Source organism: Chelonoidis abingdonii, chromosome 1 (genome assembly GCF_003597395.2).
Source record: "Chelonoidis abingdonii isolate Lonesome George chromosome 1, CheloAbing_2.0, whole genome shotgun sequence".
Lineage (NCBI taxonomy): Eukaryota > Metazoa > Chordata > Testudines > Testudinidae > Chelonoidis > Chelonoidis abingdonii.
This window is the reverse complement of record NC_133769.1, coordinates 125,464,632-125,482,822: the sequence shown is the minus strand read 5'-3', so window position 1 is coordinate 125,482,822 and position 18,191 is coordinate 125,464,632. Positions and strand designations below refer to the sequence as shown.

At 41.4% G+C, this 18,191-nt stretch overlaps 1 protein-coding gene across 4 annotated transcripts in view; it reads right to left on the bottom strand.

Annotated features, from left to right (window-relative positions):
- Window positions 1-14,947: 14,947 nt before the first annotated feature.
- Window positions 14,948-18,191, bottom strand: part of BCAT1 (branched chain amino acid transaminase 1) — a 112,639-nt gene continuing 109,395 nt past the window's right edge. For all 4 annotated transcript variants that reach the window (XM_032772574.2, XM_075069793.1, XM_032772573.2 and 1 more), the window contains one exon: window positions 14,948-15,931. In XM_032772574.2, coding sequence (XP_032628465.1) covers window positions 15,890-15,931 — 42 coding nt within the window. In that variant the 3' untranslated portion in view covers window positions 14,948-15,889. The remainder of the gene's footprint in view (window positions 15,932-18,191) is intronic.

Below are 18,191 nucleotides of genomic sequence, written 5' to 3'. Positions count from 1 at the left end.
TAGTTAGAAGATAAGTAGTGAGATGATTAACTTTGTTCCTCTACCTCTCTCTTGGCAGGTCATGCCAGAATCTCCATAATTCAAACATTGCCATTCTTGTTGGGAGGCTCTCTCAGTCAGCAATGGACACTCAAAGCTCAAGTCTACACTAGCACTTATGTCAGCAAAACTTTTATTGCTTGGGGGATCAGAAAAAAATACCCTTCTGAGCGACATAAGTTTTACTGGCATAAGTGCTCATGTGCACAGCGCTATGTTGAGCTGGTTTTAGTATGTTGATGAGAGAGCTCTCCCATCCACATAATGTGGCTACACAAGTGCTCTTACAGTGGCACAGCTGTATACTCTTTACTATAGGCCAGGAACTCGTTCAATGCAGATTGTTTCCTTTAGTCTTTCCTTGGCCCTAATGTTGCCCTGGATTTGAAGGATGTGTATACCCCAGAATGTGATCAAACTAATTGCAATTATATTATGAGTACTCAGCCACTATGAATTAATAAAATAGAACACCACATAGTTAAGGGTTAATTTGGAGACAGGCTTTCAGAAGCAAGATCGTAATTATTTGGCAGCTTCTGCTAATCAGAATGGGAGGAGGAGAAAGACAAGTCAACAACTGAGATTGAAAACCTTGGTGGGAAGAGGACCTTGAATCTGGATGCCTCGCATATTAGAAGTATTGAAAGTTAGAAAAAAGTGATGATCCAGTAGGGATAATTATGACCTATGTGTTTTTTAGAAGTTAACTATACAAAGATTAGCTAATAGAGTGTACTTTGGAGCAGTCCTTTGAAGCCATCTTGAGATATGTTTTTCCTGACATCTTTTCTCCACGGTGGGTGAGCAATTGGCCTCTGTGAACCCGCTGTTAATTACTCAATACCATTCCAGATGTTAGGTAAATATCTAGGATGTTCTAAACTTATTGCTTATGTCTGTGTGTACTTAAATCTAATAAACTGCAATGTTAGATAAGAGCACATTTACTTGCATTTATCAGATGGAATTGCTATGTTCCTGTTGATTTATTCCTAACACTGCCTGGAGTGAAATAGTTAAATTACCACTGCTGGAGGTTCTCAAAACTCCAGGTAACACTAAGGGTGTTCTCAAAGGTTCAGCAGTAGTGGACACTTACCTTCGCCAGGAGGTAATTTTAATCTTCCCATACCTCAACAACTGGCTGTTCAAGGGTCAATTTTATGAAGCAGTAGTCATCCACTCAGATAGTTCTTTCCTTTTTTCCAGGAATTAGGTCTTCAGCTCAATAAAAGAAAATCCACAACAACGTATGTACAGAGAATACAATTCACAAGGGTGTACTTAGATGTGTTGACAGCCAGGGCACACCTTCACACAGATGGATCCTTAGCTTTATCAAACCTAGTCAGGACAATTCAAGGGAGTTCTCAAACCTCAGTAAGAAACTGTCCACAGCTTCTGGGTCATATTGCACCCTTGTGACCAGTCACGCAAGACTGCCTCCATTGCTTCCTGGTGGAAAGATCAAACTCAATGTCGATACCAGCACTCCTTTCATTCAGTCACCTCCAACAATAACCGTAGCAATGGATACATCTCTGTTGGGATTGGGAGCTCATCTCAGTTCTCTCACAGCTAAGGGCAGATGGTTGCCTCAGGAAATCAGTTTCCACATTAGTCTGTTGGAACTCAAGGCAGTCATTGTCTTCATTTTCTACTCCTCATCAGGGAAAATCCATCAGGATCATGATGACAACATGGCCTTCATGTTCTATATCAACAAAAAAGAGGGAGAAATATCCCCCTCCCTGTGCACCGAAGCAATAAAGCTGTGGAACTGGTGTATAACCCATCAGATCCAAATTTCAGCCATTTACCTCCCTGCGGTTCAGAAAACCAGGAGGTGACACCCTCAGCAGGCATTTCTCCCAGGACTCTCAGATTCCCCACAGCATGAATCTCTTTGCTACTTCCAAGAACAAGTACAATCATCTCTTTTGCTCAAGAGGAGGTCTAGGCCATCACTCTCTGGAACATAACTTTCTTCTATCTGAGATAAAGGGACTATTCCATGTGTTTCCTCCAGCACTGCTAACACTGGGAGTGATGAACAAGATCAGACACAAAAAGTCCAGGGTTAACCTTTTAGGACTGACCTGACAATCTTGGTATCATTACTCTGCTTCACCTGTCCGCCCACCCAGTGATCAAAACTGCCGATCGTTCCTCATCTCTTCTCCCAAGACGCAAGTCATTTACTTCACCCCCAACTCATGGCATGGTTCCTCAACGGTTCGCAGGATTAGAATCTATCTGCTCTATGGAAGCATAAGTGTTACTGAATCATAAAAAGGAGTCCACCTGAATTACCTGCAGCAATAGAAGAGATTCAACCACTGGTGTCAACACCACTGACTCATGTCTGAATTCTCATTGCTGTCAGCTATCCTGGATTACCTGTTGGATTTAAAGAAATCCAGGTTACCAGTTAGCTTGATTATGGTTTACTTGGCTACAGTATCAACTTTTCATCCTCCAGTAGAAGGATTTCTATATTTGCTCACCCTATCTCTTCACGGTTTATTAAGGGTTTGGGAAACCTCTATCCCCTAAGTTAGGAGCCCATTCTGATTTGGATCCTCAACCTCATACTTAGATGTCTAACAACACCTCCATTTGAATCTATGACAACCTATTCTTTGCCTCACTTATCCATGAAGACAGACTTTTTAGTAGCTATCACGTTGACCTGTAGAGTCAGAGAAATTGGGCAGGGGGAGGGGGGAAGAAGAGGGGCTTGATAGCAGACCTCCTCCACTTTACAGTGTTCTTCAAGGACAAAGTCTCTTTACACCCACACCATAAATTCTTACCTAAGGTACTACTGGATTTTCATCTTACCCTGTCCATTCATCTGATGTTTTTGTCCAAAAAACATGTATGTTTCAATTTATTTTCATATCTTAGATGTTAGACAGGCATGGGCCTTCTATCTAGCCAGAACCAGTCAATTTTGGGAAGTCACACAGATGCTTCATTTCCATTGTGGACAGATAGGTGTCCACAATCTTTGCTCAACCCCCCAAAGTGAGGTAGCACATTCTACCAGATCACAAGTAACATCTATGGCATTACTCAAAAAAAACATCCTAGTACCTGAGATGCACAAGGCCATTACTTACGCTTTACTAGATACATTTTCTAAACACTGTGCCTTGATCCATGTCTCCAGGTCAGATGGGCACTTGGCAATGCAGTCCTGTCTTCAGTTCTGGACTCAATTCCTCCCCTCCTTCCTGTGGGGATACTGATCTGAAGTCACCGGAAGTGGAGCACCCATAGAGGGAACACATCTTAAAGAACCACAGTTACTGCACAGAGTGAGTAATTTCTTCCTTACATAACTAAAAGGCATTTTAATGAACTGTGGTGATGTTGGAGTTTTTATGATAGATGTGAATTAATGGAAGTGTATAATAGTACTTTTTTGTTCAAAAGAAGTAGCACCATAAGGATTTCCCTGTATGAACTCTGATGTTCATTCTAGTGTCTAGAATATGAGGGTTGGAAGGGACCTCAAGAGGTCATCTAGTCTACCCCCCTGCTCAAAGCAGGACCAATCCTCAACTATACCCCAAATGGCCCCCTCAAGGATTAAACTCACAACCCTGGGTTTAGTAGGCCAATGCTCAAACCACTGAGCTATCCCTCCCCCTAACATGAAAGTTGAAAACCACCTTTTTGCCAACATAACTCCAAGCACTGAATTCCAAGTCTATATTTGGACTGCATTTATCGGAAACTCTGGCACAACTTTTTTGCATCTTTCCTTGTCTGAAAAGCTATATAGTGAAGACATTTTTTCTCTCTGCCCCCCATCTAACTAATATTTTCAAATCAGTCTTTCAATGACAGACATATTTGTCATTTCTGTTTTAGAGGAATCTGTACCTTAGAAGTATTGCTCTGGAAACTACAAGTGCATACTTCAAGCCCTGCAAGAACAATGTTTCCCTTTATACTATTCTTCGCTCAAAGGAGCAGACAAGCTCTTTGCCAAATAAAGCTTTTGTCACTCATTGGGAATCTCCAAATAGTATTGGTGAATGGATCCTCTCAAGATTTTGCAGTGGGAAGCAGTCTCTCTCTCTCTCTCTCTCTCTAAGGGTCTGGACCTATTGATGGTGCTAATCATTTACTTGAGAATGCTCAGCACTTTGGGGGACCAGGCCCCAAATTAACACTACTTGGGATAAGCAGGCTTTGAATATTGTATTAGCAAAACAAAGGCTAATACTACTACTAAGCACTTTGAATGAGGGAGAATAGAAAGGGGGAACATGGAAATAAATCTGATTCTGACATGCAGGCTTGTCATTCCCTTAACAATAACTAACACTTAGTACTCACATGTATATGGGGGACCACTGAAGTGTACCTCATCGATGTATGGATCTGTACCATCTTATTTGCAGTATTCACTGTACTGAGAATGGGAAATAGGGCAAGTAATTTGGGAAATGTGACTACTAGATATGGTAAGTGTCATGATTTTAATGATAACCATTCTACAATCCTTTCCCCCTTCAAAATGCTACACATTGGTCAATGTCCTTACCCCTCAGAAACACCCTGTGAAATAAGCACTGTAAGTATTAAGTTTTCTTCTGGATTTCTTCACTCCCCTGAAATCTTTGCTGAGAAACCCTGATAATAATGGCTTCATTAAATCACTGCTGCAAAGTTCTGATGTACTGTTAAAAGATGTTTCATGACAATGTGGTTAGCAGCCAGTCAGTTTAACTGTTTCATTTGCCCAACAGCTTTTACTCCAATGAAATAAGTATGTCTGCATCCAGGTTTGGCTAGAAAATGCATGTCTGATAGTCTTAGGGCCCAATTCTTCACCCATTTCCTTGGATGCCATGGCTCCTTGACTTCAATGGGTACCTGAGGGCAGAACTGGAATTCAGGATTTTTACTACACAATTAGCTCCTCAGTACTGTGTGTGTTCCCATTGGCCTAATTTGGTAAAATATTTTAAAATTCAGCTTTCAAAATTAAATTTTATATATACATGTGGTAATTATGTCATATTAGATGTACTTGACAGTGCAGATTTCATAACATGCCACAAACAGTGGTCCATTAAATTCCTTTATTGAAAACAGAAACACTGCATAATTACAGATCTGATGAGGAAACTGCATACAATATAGACTGCTTCTATTGCCAGCAAAATACAGTTATAACAGGAAGTTTAGACATACAAATATAAAGTGTTTCTTTCATGCCAGATGGTTTGTGTATAACAATGCCATTAGGAGTGTTTAATTGTACTTCTACAAAATCTTTAAAGAAGGATGAGGTAGAGTTTCCTTTACTTTACCCAATATTATTTTCCCACACATCTGTTCCTTTAATACTTTTATATGCTCAGATCTTGGTAAAATATTCTGTTAACTTGAACATTTATGAAAGCAGAGATTCTTCAGAGGTGTTTATTTCTCCCTGTTTAAGTTGACAATTTCTCCTACTTAAAAAGACGGAATTTCAAGTATTTCTACAGTACATTAAGAACCAATTCAGAAACTGATTAGATAGAGGCATTCATTGACCCACACATACCACTCTAATGAAAATGCTTTACTATAATTTCATATAAAAACCATATTATTCCTCATCATGATAAAGACCCTTCAATATCCAGTCAATTTATACTGCAGCAGCCCAGGCAACCCTACTAGAAGGTGAAGGATAGAGAAGAAAGAGATTAATTTCTTGGCAACATCTTAAATTAAGGGATGATAATAGTTAACAATTACCTAATTCTCCTATCACAAGCCCTAGCCAGCTAGTGGCACATATGATATGATAGAAAGGTTTTGTGGGAGTTGAATTTGAAAAGATACGGAACCTTTCATCTTACACGGTTGGCTTGACTCTAGCACCTAACATTTTTTTGCTGTTTGATGACCTATACGAAGTGAGTTGCTGGTCTCAGTCAAGCTATTAGGCTCCGATTCAGGAAAGCATGTGCATAGGTTTAAGCACTTACGCTTGTGATAAGCACTTTCCTAGATAGTGATTCACATCATAAATCATCACTCCAACATTTGGCACTAATTAGCAGTCTTGCTCTAAGGGCTGAATGGGCATAGAAATACTATGCGGACCCCAGAACATGACTGAGGTACTGTGGTGGAGCATTGTAGGAGAAGGTTATACGGTCACTGCCCTTGCTGTATCTGTTCTGTGGATAGAAGGCTTCACCCTGGCACTTCCCACTAGCACTCAGTAGTGACTGAAAATCATTGGAAGCCAAACACAATGGGAGCTACATTTGTATTCTAAATCAACGGGAGGATGCGATGTCAACATGGGGAGACACCAAAGACTAGAACCAGCGGGGGTTGTCTTGTCTCAGGAGTGCACATCTAAACTCTGAGCTATAAGAGAAAGGAAAAAGGACCCCTATGTTATCCATTTCACTAAGGAATACCCTTGGTGGGGGAGGGCGGGTGATTCATGAATGTTTTGGATCCTGGTTTGACTGAAACCAGCAAGCTCTGCAGAAAAAGCTTAGGTGAGAGACTATTTTAGACAAAGGATTATAGCCTGCTAAAGTTAAATTTTAATCTAGCAGACGTCTGTTATACTTTTATTTGTAACTTTTGGCTGTTATTACCGTTCCTCACTATCTCTTAAATCTCCACCTTTATTAATACATTTATATGTGTTTTGAGTATTAATAGATTACAGTGCTGTGTTCTTAGATTGGAGCTGGTACTCAGCTGAATCAAATGAGACGTTATTTGTGTTCTATTCCCTTGGGAGTTGCAGTCCTCATAATTACAGAGTGAGCAGTGACAGGGGCTGAACACTATGGGGGGGATGCTTTTGGAGTGGCTGGGGGACTGGGACGTACCTATTGTTAACCTGCAAGGCAAAGTAAGGACCGGCAGAGCCCAGAGGAAAGTGTTTGAGTGGCTGAAGGGCTGGTAGTGACAGGGAGCTGACAGCCAGCTACCATAAGAAAGACTTCCTCAAGCTGGATGCAGCAGGGTACCAATGTGACTCAGAGTCCTAGGTACCTTAAGAAAGTGTCACCGCAGTTGCTTGCTTTTCTTCTGGGATACTTCTTAAAGATTATGAGTGGATTTGAGGTTGTTGGGAATTTTTTAAAAACAATTAAAACCAAATTATTTTTAAATCCATGTATATTTTAAAAAGAAAACCAAAAGTTTGTAAATATTCCTGTACAGAAAGTTATCAAAAGCTCTTTTTCTTATCTCAATCACTTTTACAATTATGGCAGATGTAATAGATTTGATGACCCCTTCAGTCTGTCTGATCCTGCTGGATGGCAAGTGCTTCCGATAGCTGCTGAGCACCATCAGCTCCCACTTAAGTCAACTTCTAAGCACCTGACAGGATCAGGTTCCAAAACAGACTTAAATGTACCAAGAGAACTAACTATTGTATGGATGAAAAGAGAACATATTTTACCTAATATTTTTCCACAGACATAGTCGGTTATTAACATAAGCGATTCCCCATGGGGGTTATTACAAAGAATTGTAAAGTCATTTGTAAATCATGGTTAATTTCTTCTTCAAAGTCTTAGTCTCTTTTCTTACAATAACCTCACCCAGCCTGCAATTCTAAACATTTAGGCAAAAAAACTTACAAAACTTAGACTCCTGAATCCTTATCTGTGCTCCTGAAAAAATGGCCAAATTTTCATAAGTGCTTAGCACTCAGCAGCTCCCATTGACTGTTAGGGTCCAATTTTAATATCTTGGCCTTAATAACTCACGTAAAAAGTGACTGATTGTGTCTGGTTTTTAAAATCACATTTTTTAAATGAGCAAACCCAGAATAAACATATCCAAAAAAACATTGATTCTTTCTATCCTTTATCTATTGAGCCTTTCTATCCTTTTTTTAGGGGCAGGGGGATTTATTTTGTGTATTTCAACACAGGTCTTCCTTTGGATTAAAGGAGAGTCAAATGGGTCTATCCACACTGGCAACAGCAGAGTGTTTTCAACATGACTGGTGCTAGCAGGGTACTGACATGGTTCTCTAGCCCATGGGGACAGAGGTTTTTTTGCAGTTGTGCCACAGCCCAAAAACATGACCAGTCTTATTTGGTAGCATTTTTACACCTACTTTGCACTGGTGTAAATGCACAAGGGCAATGGGGAATCAAGTCCCCCTCTGTGGAACTGGGGACACCTATAGCATGGTTTGGCTAACGCAGTTGTCAGATTTTTCCATCCTGATCAAGGAAAATATATTCGCACCTAGGCTAATAACCACGTTTAACAAAGCAATAGGTAGGATGATTCTGATACTAGTGTTTCTTTACCAATGCAATGTCAGTATCTTCCTCCTCCATTATGAATAACAATCCAGCTACCTAAATTAAGCAAGAAGTAACATTATCTTACTATTAGGAGGAGGTATTTTAGAAAATATCAGTTATTCTTTGCACAATCTTGGGCTTCAGGACAAAATGTATTTCTGTAGAATTGGATAAAACACAACACTCTAATAATTCTCAACTGCAACTTGCTGAAGTCAAGAGCACTCAGCACCTTAGTAGGATGGATCCCACAAGGTGATTTGAATGTTATGTTATAAGGCACAGTTCTAATATGGGACAGGGTGGACTTCTAATACACGGGGGTTTAGAAGCATGATGGATTAAGTTGCTCCTATGCCCTTGATTTTATTTTGACAAACGTAAAAATTAAATTTACCTCTGATCAGTGAACAGTGCTCTTGTCAAGTCTGTACTGTGTCCCAGCTGCAGGTTTAAACTTGGAACTAAGCTATGCATTTTGCAGGATTATGGTCCTACTGCAGGAAACCTTAAAAATAAGACATATCATACAAAAAGTGTGTGTCTATATATAACATTTTTCTTCTGTATAATCAAGATGTCGCAACCAATCAGGAAGGGATGCTTCAAATGCTGGCTCTGCGCCTAGCATCTATCTGTGCTGCTTAAACAGATTTCTCGAAGTGAGTTAGATTAACAGAAGAGATTTTACCTGTAGCAAAATAAATTCTATTTTGTTAAAGGCTGGATTGAATCCTACAAGCCACATAAGAAGTAGTAATAATTATAATAATACTTTGCATTTACACACATGCTTGTCCTCAAAGTGCTTTGCAAACACACAGTTCAGTTTTTGGATTATAGGAGAGCTGATGGCTAGAGGATGGTGACAATACACACCTCCCCAGCAAGACTCCTGGATGAGGATCATTCATCCTTCTCCTCCTTGCTCAAAGGAGGATCCGCTTTGCTGGCTAGAGTCTTTAAGAGAGGCTATTGCTGGCAGCACTAGCTTCGTTTAATCCTTGCATTCAGAGGAGTGAAAGGACAGACTGTGTCCACCTCCTGATGGACAGGCATAGGAAATGCCGTACTAGATCATCAGTTCAGTGCTCTCTCTACTCCAGTATCTTGTCTCTGATTGTGATCAGTACAAGATACTTTAGAGAAAGGTGCAAGGAACCCTGTAGTAGACAGTTATGGGATAACCTTCCTATATGGGGAAATGTCTACCTAGGTTCCAGCAGCTAGTAGTTGACTTATGCTTCTCTGTTCATAACATGGCAGACTCTTTAAGATTTCTCCCATGTCCCCCACGCCAAACATATGAGATCACTGGATATTTATTCCTCACAATACCTGTGAGTTCAGTTGCACTATTTCCATTTTGCAGGTGGGCAAGTGGAGTCAAAGAGAGGCTAGATGACTTGCCCATGATCATAGTAAATGTCAGAGCCAGAACTGAAACTCTGGAGTACGTGGCTCCTCAGCCTTTGCTCAAACTCCCCTCCTCTCTAATAGGTCCCCCACTTTGCAAATGGGATCAAAGAACTCAGGATAAAAAGTTTCTGGCTAGGCTTTTGTGTTATGCTCCAGGTATTAATAGCCTACTTGGCCTTCAGTTATAATTTGGTTAGATACATGGAAAGAAATCAGAAATCAGCAGTGTATTTTGCATTTCATGAACGCCATGAGACTCGAGACTTACTGTTTAAACTAAAGCCGTTTTTGTTCATCATGTTTAATAGAATTTGAATTAATGGAATGCCCTGCACATTCTTGTCTAGAGGCTGACCATTTGAAAGGAAATACAGTTTTAAAAGCTTTAATAAAAATATTTTGGAAGAAGTTTGCAGACTGGGATGAGTAAAACACTTGCAATAAAATGTATTGTGCAGATAAAAGCCTATCACCTTTTTCCTCATTCTGCTGCTCTTTAATGACTTCCACACTCCATGACCAGAAATCTGTTTGAGCACCAAAGAAATTGCCTTTCCAGCACAGTACACAGGGAATTAACTGCAAAGGCCCCCTTAATGTGAGTTACTAACTGTGCTAAAATTTAGCCCCAACATTCATAGGCACCGACTCCGTGGGCTGGAGCACCCACAAAAAAAATTAGCAGGTGCTTAGCACTCACCAGCAGCCAGTTTCTCCCTTCCCCCAGTGCCTCCTACCCACTGGCAGCCCTACCAATTAACTTCTCCTCCTCCCCATAGCATCTCCTGTCTGCTGTCAGCTCTGCCAATCTACTCCTCTCCCTCCCTCTCAGTGCCTCCCGCAAGCAGCTCTTCTGCGGTGTGCAAGAGGAGCGGGGACCAGGCACCTTTAGGGGAAGGAGTGGGAAGAGGCAGAGGTTTGGCGGAAGGGGTGGAGTGTGGGTGGGGCCTGTGCCTTGAGCAGGGGTTGAGCACCTTAGGGAAAGGAAAAAGCTGGTACCTACCTGTGCTAACATTACTTGCAAAATAGGTGATGGGGAAAAAGACCCAGGTGAAGACTGAAAGCACAGACACTGACAGCCCAGGGAGGCTATAAATACATGCTTTTTACAAATAAGTTTTAAGGCCAAAAAGAACTGTTACGATCATCTAGTCTGACCTCCTACATAGCATAGGCTGTAGCTCATCCCATAAACTCTGCATCAAGCCCATAACCTCTGGTGGAGCTACAGCATATTTTCTAGAAAGACATCTCCAATCTTGATTTAAAGATTCCAAGTGATGGAGGACCCACCCCATCCCTGGCTAGATCATTAGTATTAGCTATGCTTTAGGTATCTGGAATGCGAGTGTGTCTACACTGCAATAAAAGACCCACAGCAACAAGTCTCAGAGTTTGGGTCAGCTGACTTAGGCTTATGGGGCTTGTGCTTTGAGCTAAAAATAGCAGTGTAGAAGTTTGGGTTTGGGCTGGAGCCTTGGTTCTGTAACCTGGTGACAGGGGAGGGTCTCAGAGCCCAGGCTCCAGTCCAATCATCTGCACTGCTATTTTTAGCCCTGGAGCACAAGCCTGAGTCAGTTGACCCCAGCTCTGACACTTGCTGTAATTGTTTTATTGCAGCATAGACCTACACGGTGATACAAGTGTACCCACCTGTATGCTGCTTTCCCCTCATTACTGGGCCTGTCTACTCTGTGCACCATATGCAGGTTCCTAAAGAGGTAAAAGGAGTCTGAGCAAGGCTTGGAAGATCAATCGCTGTGCCATGCTCTGACAGGACATTGCAACATTTGCTCTATGACGTTGCATTGTAACATACTGAAGCAAAATAAAGGGGCTACGTGATTTGAGGAGATGACAGTTTGCTCTATAGATAACACTGGACAAGAGTTCCTCCTCTCCTTCCCCTGGTGATGGATCTGTTAAATAGCTCTCAACTCTCACCCCTTCTGCCTTGCCCACTGCTAGTCGCTTGGACATGAGGGGTGATTCACATACTGGTATGTCTACACATCAAGCTGAAGATGCGACTCCCAGCTCAACGAGACATACCCACGCTAATTCTGACTGAGCTAGAATGCTAAAAATAGAAGTGTAGCTGAAGTAGTTTAAGGAGCTAGCTTCCCTGTGTACGATCCCTTCCGAGACCCTAGGCATGTTTGGATGGCTAGCCCCTCCTGCTGCTCACACTGGCGTACTCTCTATTTTTAGCATGCTAGCTCTATCAGCGTGAGCGTGGGTATGTCTCCTCAAGCTGAGAATCATACCTCTAACTTGAGTGTAGATACATTCTCTTGTGTGTTCATTCCCACAAGCACATACTGAACCTTTACCTTTCAAATGCCCTATTTTTCAGATTATCATTCTCCAGGTGTAATATAAAATAAGGACAAGAGAATCACCAGCACTTAGGCAGGGAAGGGTCAATTATATCTCCCAGCACTCCAGTGGTGATTCATCCAGAAAAAGGGCAGGTAGCATTACCACTGCAGTCCCTCGGGGATTTCTCCTAGGGGACATGGGCAGACTTAGCTTATGGCTGGGGTTTTCTGCGAATCCTTCTCATGGACACTGTTGAAGACTATATTGAGTCAGAACATCCCGTGGCCATATTCCCTGGCCAGCATCTCCCATTTTTTGGTCCTTGCTGCCCTCCTAGCTCTCCTGTCAAGGAAATTACATTTGCTTTGTGCTGCCACAACCTCCTCTGGATGGACTTTCTACCCTGAGGATCCTTTGCCAGAGTTCTCACCAGAATAAATCATTGTTACCCCTGGGTGAATTTGCCCTGAACTGCTATTATGAATCTGGCAATACAGTGACAGCTGCTAATTCCACAACTCCTGCATCATCAAGGTTTGTATGAAACACTAGTTTTTGTGGACCTCTGAAATGAGATTTCATTTTAAGGACTTCTTTCCAACAGATGACTAGCTGAAACTAAACGGAAAATTAGGAGCATGCTCAAGGCTGAAAATAATAATCAAAGAATGAAGTGTGGGGAAAGAAAGAACTTGCAAAAATTATAGTTCATCATTATCATTTTAAAGTACCACTGTTTGTCAAGCATCCACATGTGAGAGGCTGAATCGCATTTGATCAACCCAATTAAACATTAAATAATTGCAGCCAATTATGCAAATATCACATAATTATTAATTTGTTGATCTTTTCTGAACAGCCTCAAATGTTCCTAATGTTAGACTATCTTATTTCTTAAATGATCAATTAGTATAACCACAACTAAGTGATGAAGAATGGATAATTGCCTAGTTATGATGTACCATAGCCTTTCTATGTTAATCTGCTACAATTAAACAAATAGCACACATGGAAAAGAGATGCACAGATGTTCTTTTACAGTCTATCAGCTCAGGGAATAGCACAATTCCTTCCTAAACTATATGGGCTAAAATAAGGAGAACACAGTATCTCTCAAGTGCTCACTGTTATTTACAAATGTTATTTCTTGGAATTTTATGATAAAAGGATAAAATAATACAGATGCAGAATGCAGGCTATGTATTTCCACACAGGCTTGTCATGAAAGATCAAAATACTCTGCTGGTTTATTTAGTATATAATGTTTAAAACCTGGAACCTATTCACCCAGAGCCTGAATGAAAATAATCAAGGCTGTTTGAATTTACCAAGAGGGAGCAAAAGTATTCACAGAGGTGACACTAGCTGACTGGGAGTGCTCTACATGGTTTCACTTTTTCTCTAGGAAACAGCTCATATTTTTGTGGACCTTCCAATTTTGTCCTCTGTTAGCCCTTGCACTTTTGAGGTCTCCAGCAGTACAAGAGGTGAAGAGAAGACAGGAGGTCTAACTCAGGTCTCCCCAAAAGTCAGTGTAGACTACAACTACTACAGGCCAATGTCGAGCCCCACTTAAAATTATTGCAGTCCGATTTAAGACTCTAAAACGTCAACCACTTGAAATCAATCATTGTAACTGGTATTCATGTCTTCATTCTGACTTGTGAGTAGTTTACTGTCAGTATTATCCAGGGGGAATTTGATGTGCAACTTCTGTTAATACTACTGATATCTCAAGTATGGGAGTTGCACATCCAATTCCCCAGGCACCTCAGTCAAACCGAACCACCTAGACTTTTGCTGTCAAAAGACAATTATCTAAGCTAAACGTGAGGGATCAGGTTACGGTTCAGTAACAGGAAGCCATTTAGTCTCATTCATGACGTAACCTGGTATGAGCTCTATGACACACTCTAGTCAAAGGCACTCTTCAGTTGTGGTACTTGCCTTGTTGGAAAAACGCCTCTACCCCACATCATATCTCGATGTATCCCCCACGTTAATTTTTCCAGTAGACGAATATTAATAAACAAACTACCAGTGGCCCATGATACATCGCAAGAAACTGAACAGAGACCAGAGCACAGTACAGATTTAAATTGTGAGTAGAAGAAATTCACAGTACTACTGCTACCATAAATGAAACAGCACTTTGTGCTTGTAGGTATATTCTAAATAGAACACTGTCCAACAACTCACTCTGAATGATTGTCACTGATAACCTTCAACTGTTCTTCAGTAAGGTATCAGAACAGACTGCAGCAAGATCTGTCTAACCCACCACTCATGGGACCAGCAGAAAATGGTGGCCTAGTAGAGACTGAGGGTTAATGTTTGACCAAATACTGTACAAGAAAGCCCTGTGGATAATTTTAAGTGGTGGCTTAAGACAGGGGGCTGCCCATTAGAGATGACGCTTAAGTATGTTTTACATTGTGTTAGCAACTGCCAGTTATAGGTGGGGTCAGTTAGAATGTGTGGGAGAGAAACTCTTCCCCCCTTATTAAAAAAATACTAGTTAGTTCCCAAAATACTGCTGTATGGCTAGTTTAAAATGTATGGTCTGAGGCTCCATTCTGTTAAACTGATTTTATGCAGGTATAATTCCATTGACAGCTATGAAGTTACATAAGTTCTATGCCAGAGTAACAGAAGAATCAGGCCCCTAGCATTTTGGAGTATTACTACTGAATACTGTAGTTCCTTTTTGGCAGGAGACATCTTAAAACTAGTTGAGAAAAGCGTGCACATAGATGAGAAAGCTTATATGGATGGTAGCATATTTAAAGGTTAAAGAAAATTTGCAGAAGTTATTAATTTCCCTAATTGCGAGCTAACAGTTCTGTATCTTGGCAACAAGAGTGTATCACGAGTCTACTGGTGTATGAAGAGGTAAGGGAACATGGTAGTGCAGAATGACAAGAAGTGAATGAAATCCCTCTGTTCTCCTGCACTGAGCACTTTTCCACTGGCAAGCAGGGGAAGATATAGGAGAACCCATACTGGAAAGCCTTGGTCTCTTCAGAAAATAGAAAGCTCGTATTAAGAAACAAGTGGGCCAGCCAGGGCTGGGAGCACTGTAAAGCCTTGGGTGGGGAAAGATCACTTTGTGTCTTGTAAGTTCTTGTAAGCTGATTTAGGAGTGGTGTTGCCGGTTTCTGAAGGTATTTCCCACCAATTCATCCTCATTCTAAAGGCATGGTTGCTATGACATGGGGCCTAAAAGGTGAGGGTACGATGTTGGCAGAATTAAAAACGGGCTTCTCAGGGCTCTGGGAATGCAGAGAGGAATCTCCCACATAAGTGGAGTAACAGAGAAAAACATAATCCATTGCCTGAGGATGCAAATGAAATAGGACTAAGGGATAGTAACTGTTCCCTTAAATAATGGGCAACTGTTTTATATGGCAGTCTTCTCCAGTAGTGGTGGCAGTTGGAAAAACACCATGGCTTACACTGAAGACCAGTTGAAGAGTATTTGACAAGTTTTTGGACTGTACATAAGACACAAGGAGGCATCAAGAAAACTGTTGGGACAGTTCTATTGCTTACATCTAGCATCTCTAACAAGAAGATAGGCTTCTATTCACAAGACTATGGTAGAAATCATAATGATTGTGTTCACATTCCCTGGAATGTGGAAACAATCACCCTGGGGAGGAAAAGGAGAACACTGAGTACCCTACGCACAGCTCTAAACAGGTAGCTATAGAAAAATCAGCAATTGTTCTGGTGTAACGGTTTGGCCTGTCGGGTAGTGTATAGAAGGTCTGATCCCTGCCACTCTGCATTCATGACACCAGGAAAGTCCATTCGCTGTCTTCTCTTCCATACTGAAACAAAAACAAAGAACGTATTTCAGGAAATAAAGGTAACTCTGCACCAACAAAGTTTTCCCAGGACCTGAATTTTGTTCGCTCTAAGGCCCTTTTCCACCACTCTGGCAGAGTAAGGGGACCGGTAGGTGGGAGTAACGATAACTAACACCTACTTCAAAGCTCCTTTCCACTGCCACAGCTGCCCCCTATAAAATAGATTATTTGTGGATTTATGCCTTAGCTACAGTCTGTGTTTTAAACAAAGCTGAAGGCAGTTCGACACTTTATCCATCTCTATGTGAGTAGTCTGTGAACGGGTGAAGATACTCTCCTATGAGAGGATGTAAAGCAGACCAGTCCTGCTCTGATGGAGGTGTCTATGCATTTAATACAACCTGTGTTAAAAGTCCTGCAACTATTCCCTGTGGTCATTTTATTAATCTGCTCACACGTGCAGCCCCTGTTCAGGCTCCAGTATGCAAATGTGTCTATTTTAAAATTAGCTTTTTATTACATCTTTTTTATTAAACCTGAAATAAATCTAATCAGAAATCTTACAAAGTAAAATGTTACACCAACGTGGTAAACCAAAACCAGATCTACTGTGGATGAAGAATAAGTCTGCTCTCGCTGTGTAATAAACAGAGTTACAGAAGGCAGGGATGGAAAAGACCTTCCATTTCTCTTCAAGACAGTCCTAGGGCAGAGGACAGTTAGCTATTACACTGACACTGCATTTGATCTTAATTTGAAGGTAAACAGTTCTAAGGCTCTCTGTCACAAACTCTGTACTCAGACACAGCTCATTCATTTAGGTAAATTATATGTGGATATAGGTTAGTAGTAGATGGAGCACTGGATCCTTCTGAGACAGGGCATGGAAACTCTCTGCAACAATGGGACAAGGAACCGTTCAGAGTCCATTTGTGACTGTGTGGCCAGAGAGGGTGGAAGGAAGCTACTTTTCAACTTCTACATCAACAGTAAGGGAGACCAGGGCAGACCTGGGTGGAAAAAGGACTACAGCTATAAAAATTAGCCCTGGGAAGGGCCAAGAAAAAGACTACTCGAGCCCAGGATGGCTGAACATTATTTGGAGTTTGGACTTTTGTTTATTTTGGAAGGTGAGGACATTGGCTTTTGACTAGTGAGTCAAGTGTACCACAATGGTGAAGGTAAAGCCCTGTTACGGTGAGAGAAACAGCGGTCAGAGTAGAGAGAGAAGAGAAATCAGTAAATGATGTGGGATTGTGGTTAAGGAAACAGGTAGAGGTAAAGTCTAATCTCAAATATTGGACATGCCAACTCAATTACTATTTATATTACAATAGCACCTAAAAGCCCTGACATCAGAGCCCTAGTAAACTAGGTGCTGTACATATACATAGTATGAAACAGTCCTTGCCATGAGGAGTCTACAATCTAAATAGACAGACAAACCAGGGAAATAGTATCCTTGCTTTATGGGTAAGAAAGGCAGCATAGTACTGAAATAATTTGCCCAAAGTCACATGAGGAACTGTGGCAGACCCAGGAATGGAACCCAGATCTCCTGAATCCCAGTCCAGTGCCTTTGAGTCAGATTATCTCTAGACTTCACCTGTGGGTCAGACTAAGATGACAACAGAGAGCTGAGTATCATCTGCATATGGAAGGCACTGCAGCCTATACATCTCTAGTGGGCCAGTATACACACTGAAATGGAGTGTGGAAGCATGGAGACCATATGAGAAAAACCTTAGGGCAGACAAGCAATCTAAAGGATGAATTCCCAAGAAGAGAAAAATCTCTTGGCTTGTTGCTGTGTTCACTTGAAGAAACAGCATTTGGGAGTGATGTCTTCAAAGGCTAGTGGCTGAACAGCTCTCTGTACAACACAACACCATAATGGTCTTCTAACAGTCCTTGGGAATATTTCTTCTCCCTGTTGCTAATTCTGCTATCAGTGGACACAGGTCTGCAGCGTAGCTGACAGAATGTTTTACACCATGCTCGAAAAGCAGGGTTCCATCCATGACATTTCCAGGCCAGTTCCTTGTCCCCACCATAGGTGCTTCCCTGGCATTGCAAAGCAGCATAATGTCAGTTTAATCGAACAGTGCAAGATTCCCCCCGCATGGACTAATCCCTGGGTGGCAAAGAGACACTGTAATGTAGAGGGCATGACTGGTGAAAAGGGAGTTGGCGCTAACCCTGGTGATCCTTTACTATTGGAACAGACCCTTGGGGGTCCTAGGCAGCTGGTATAAGTCACAGCAGCTGTGAGGCTCCTCTG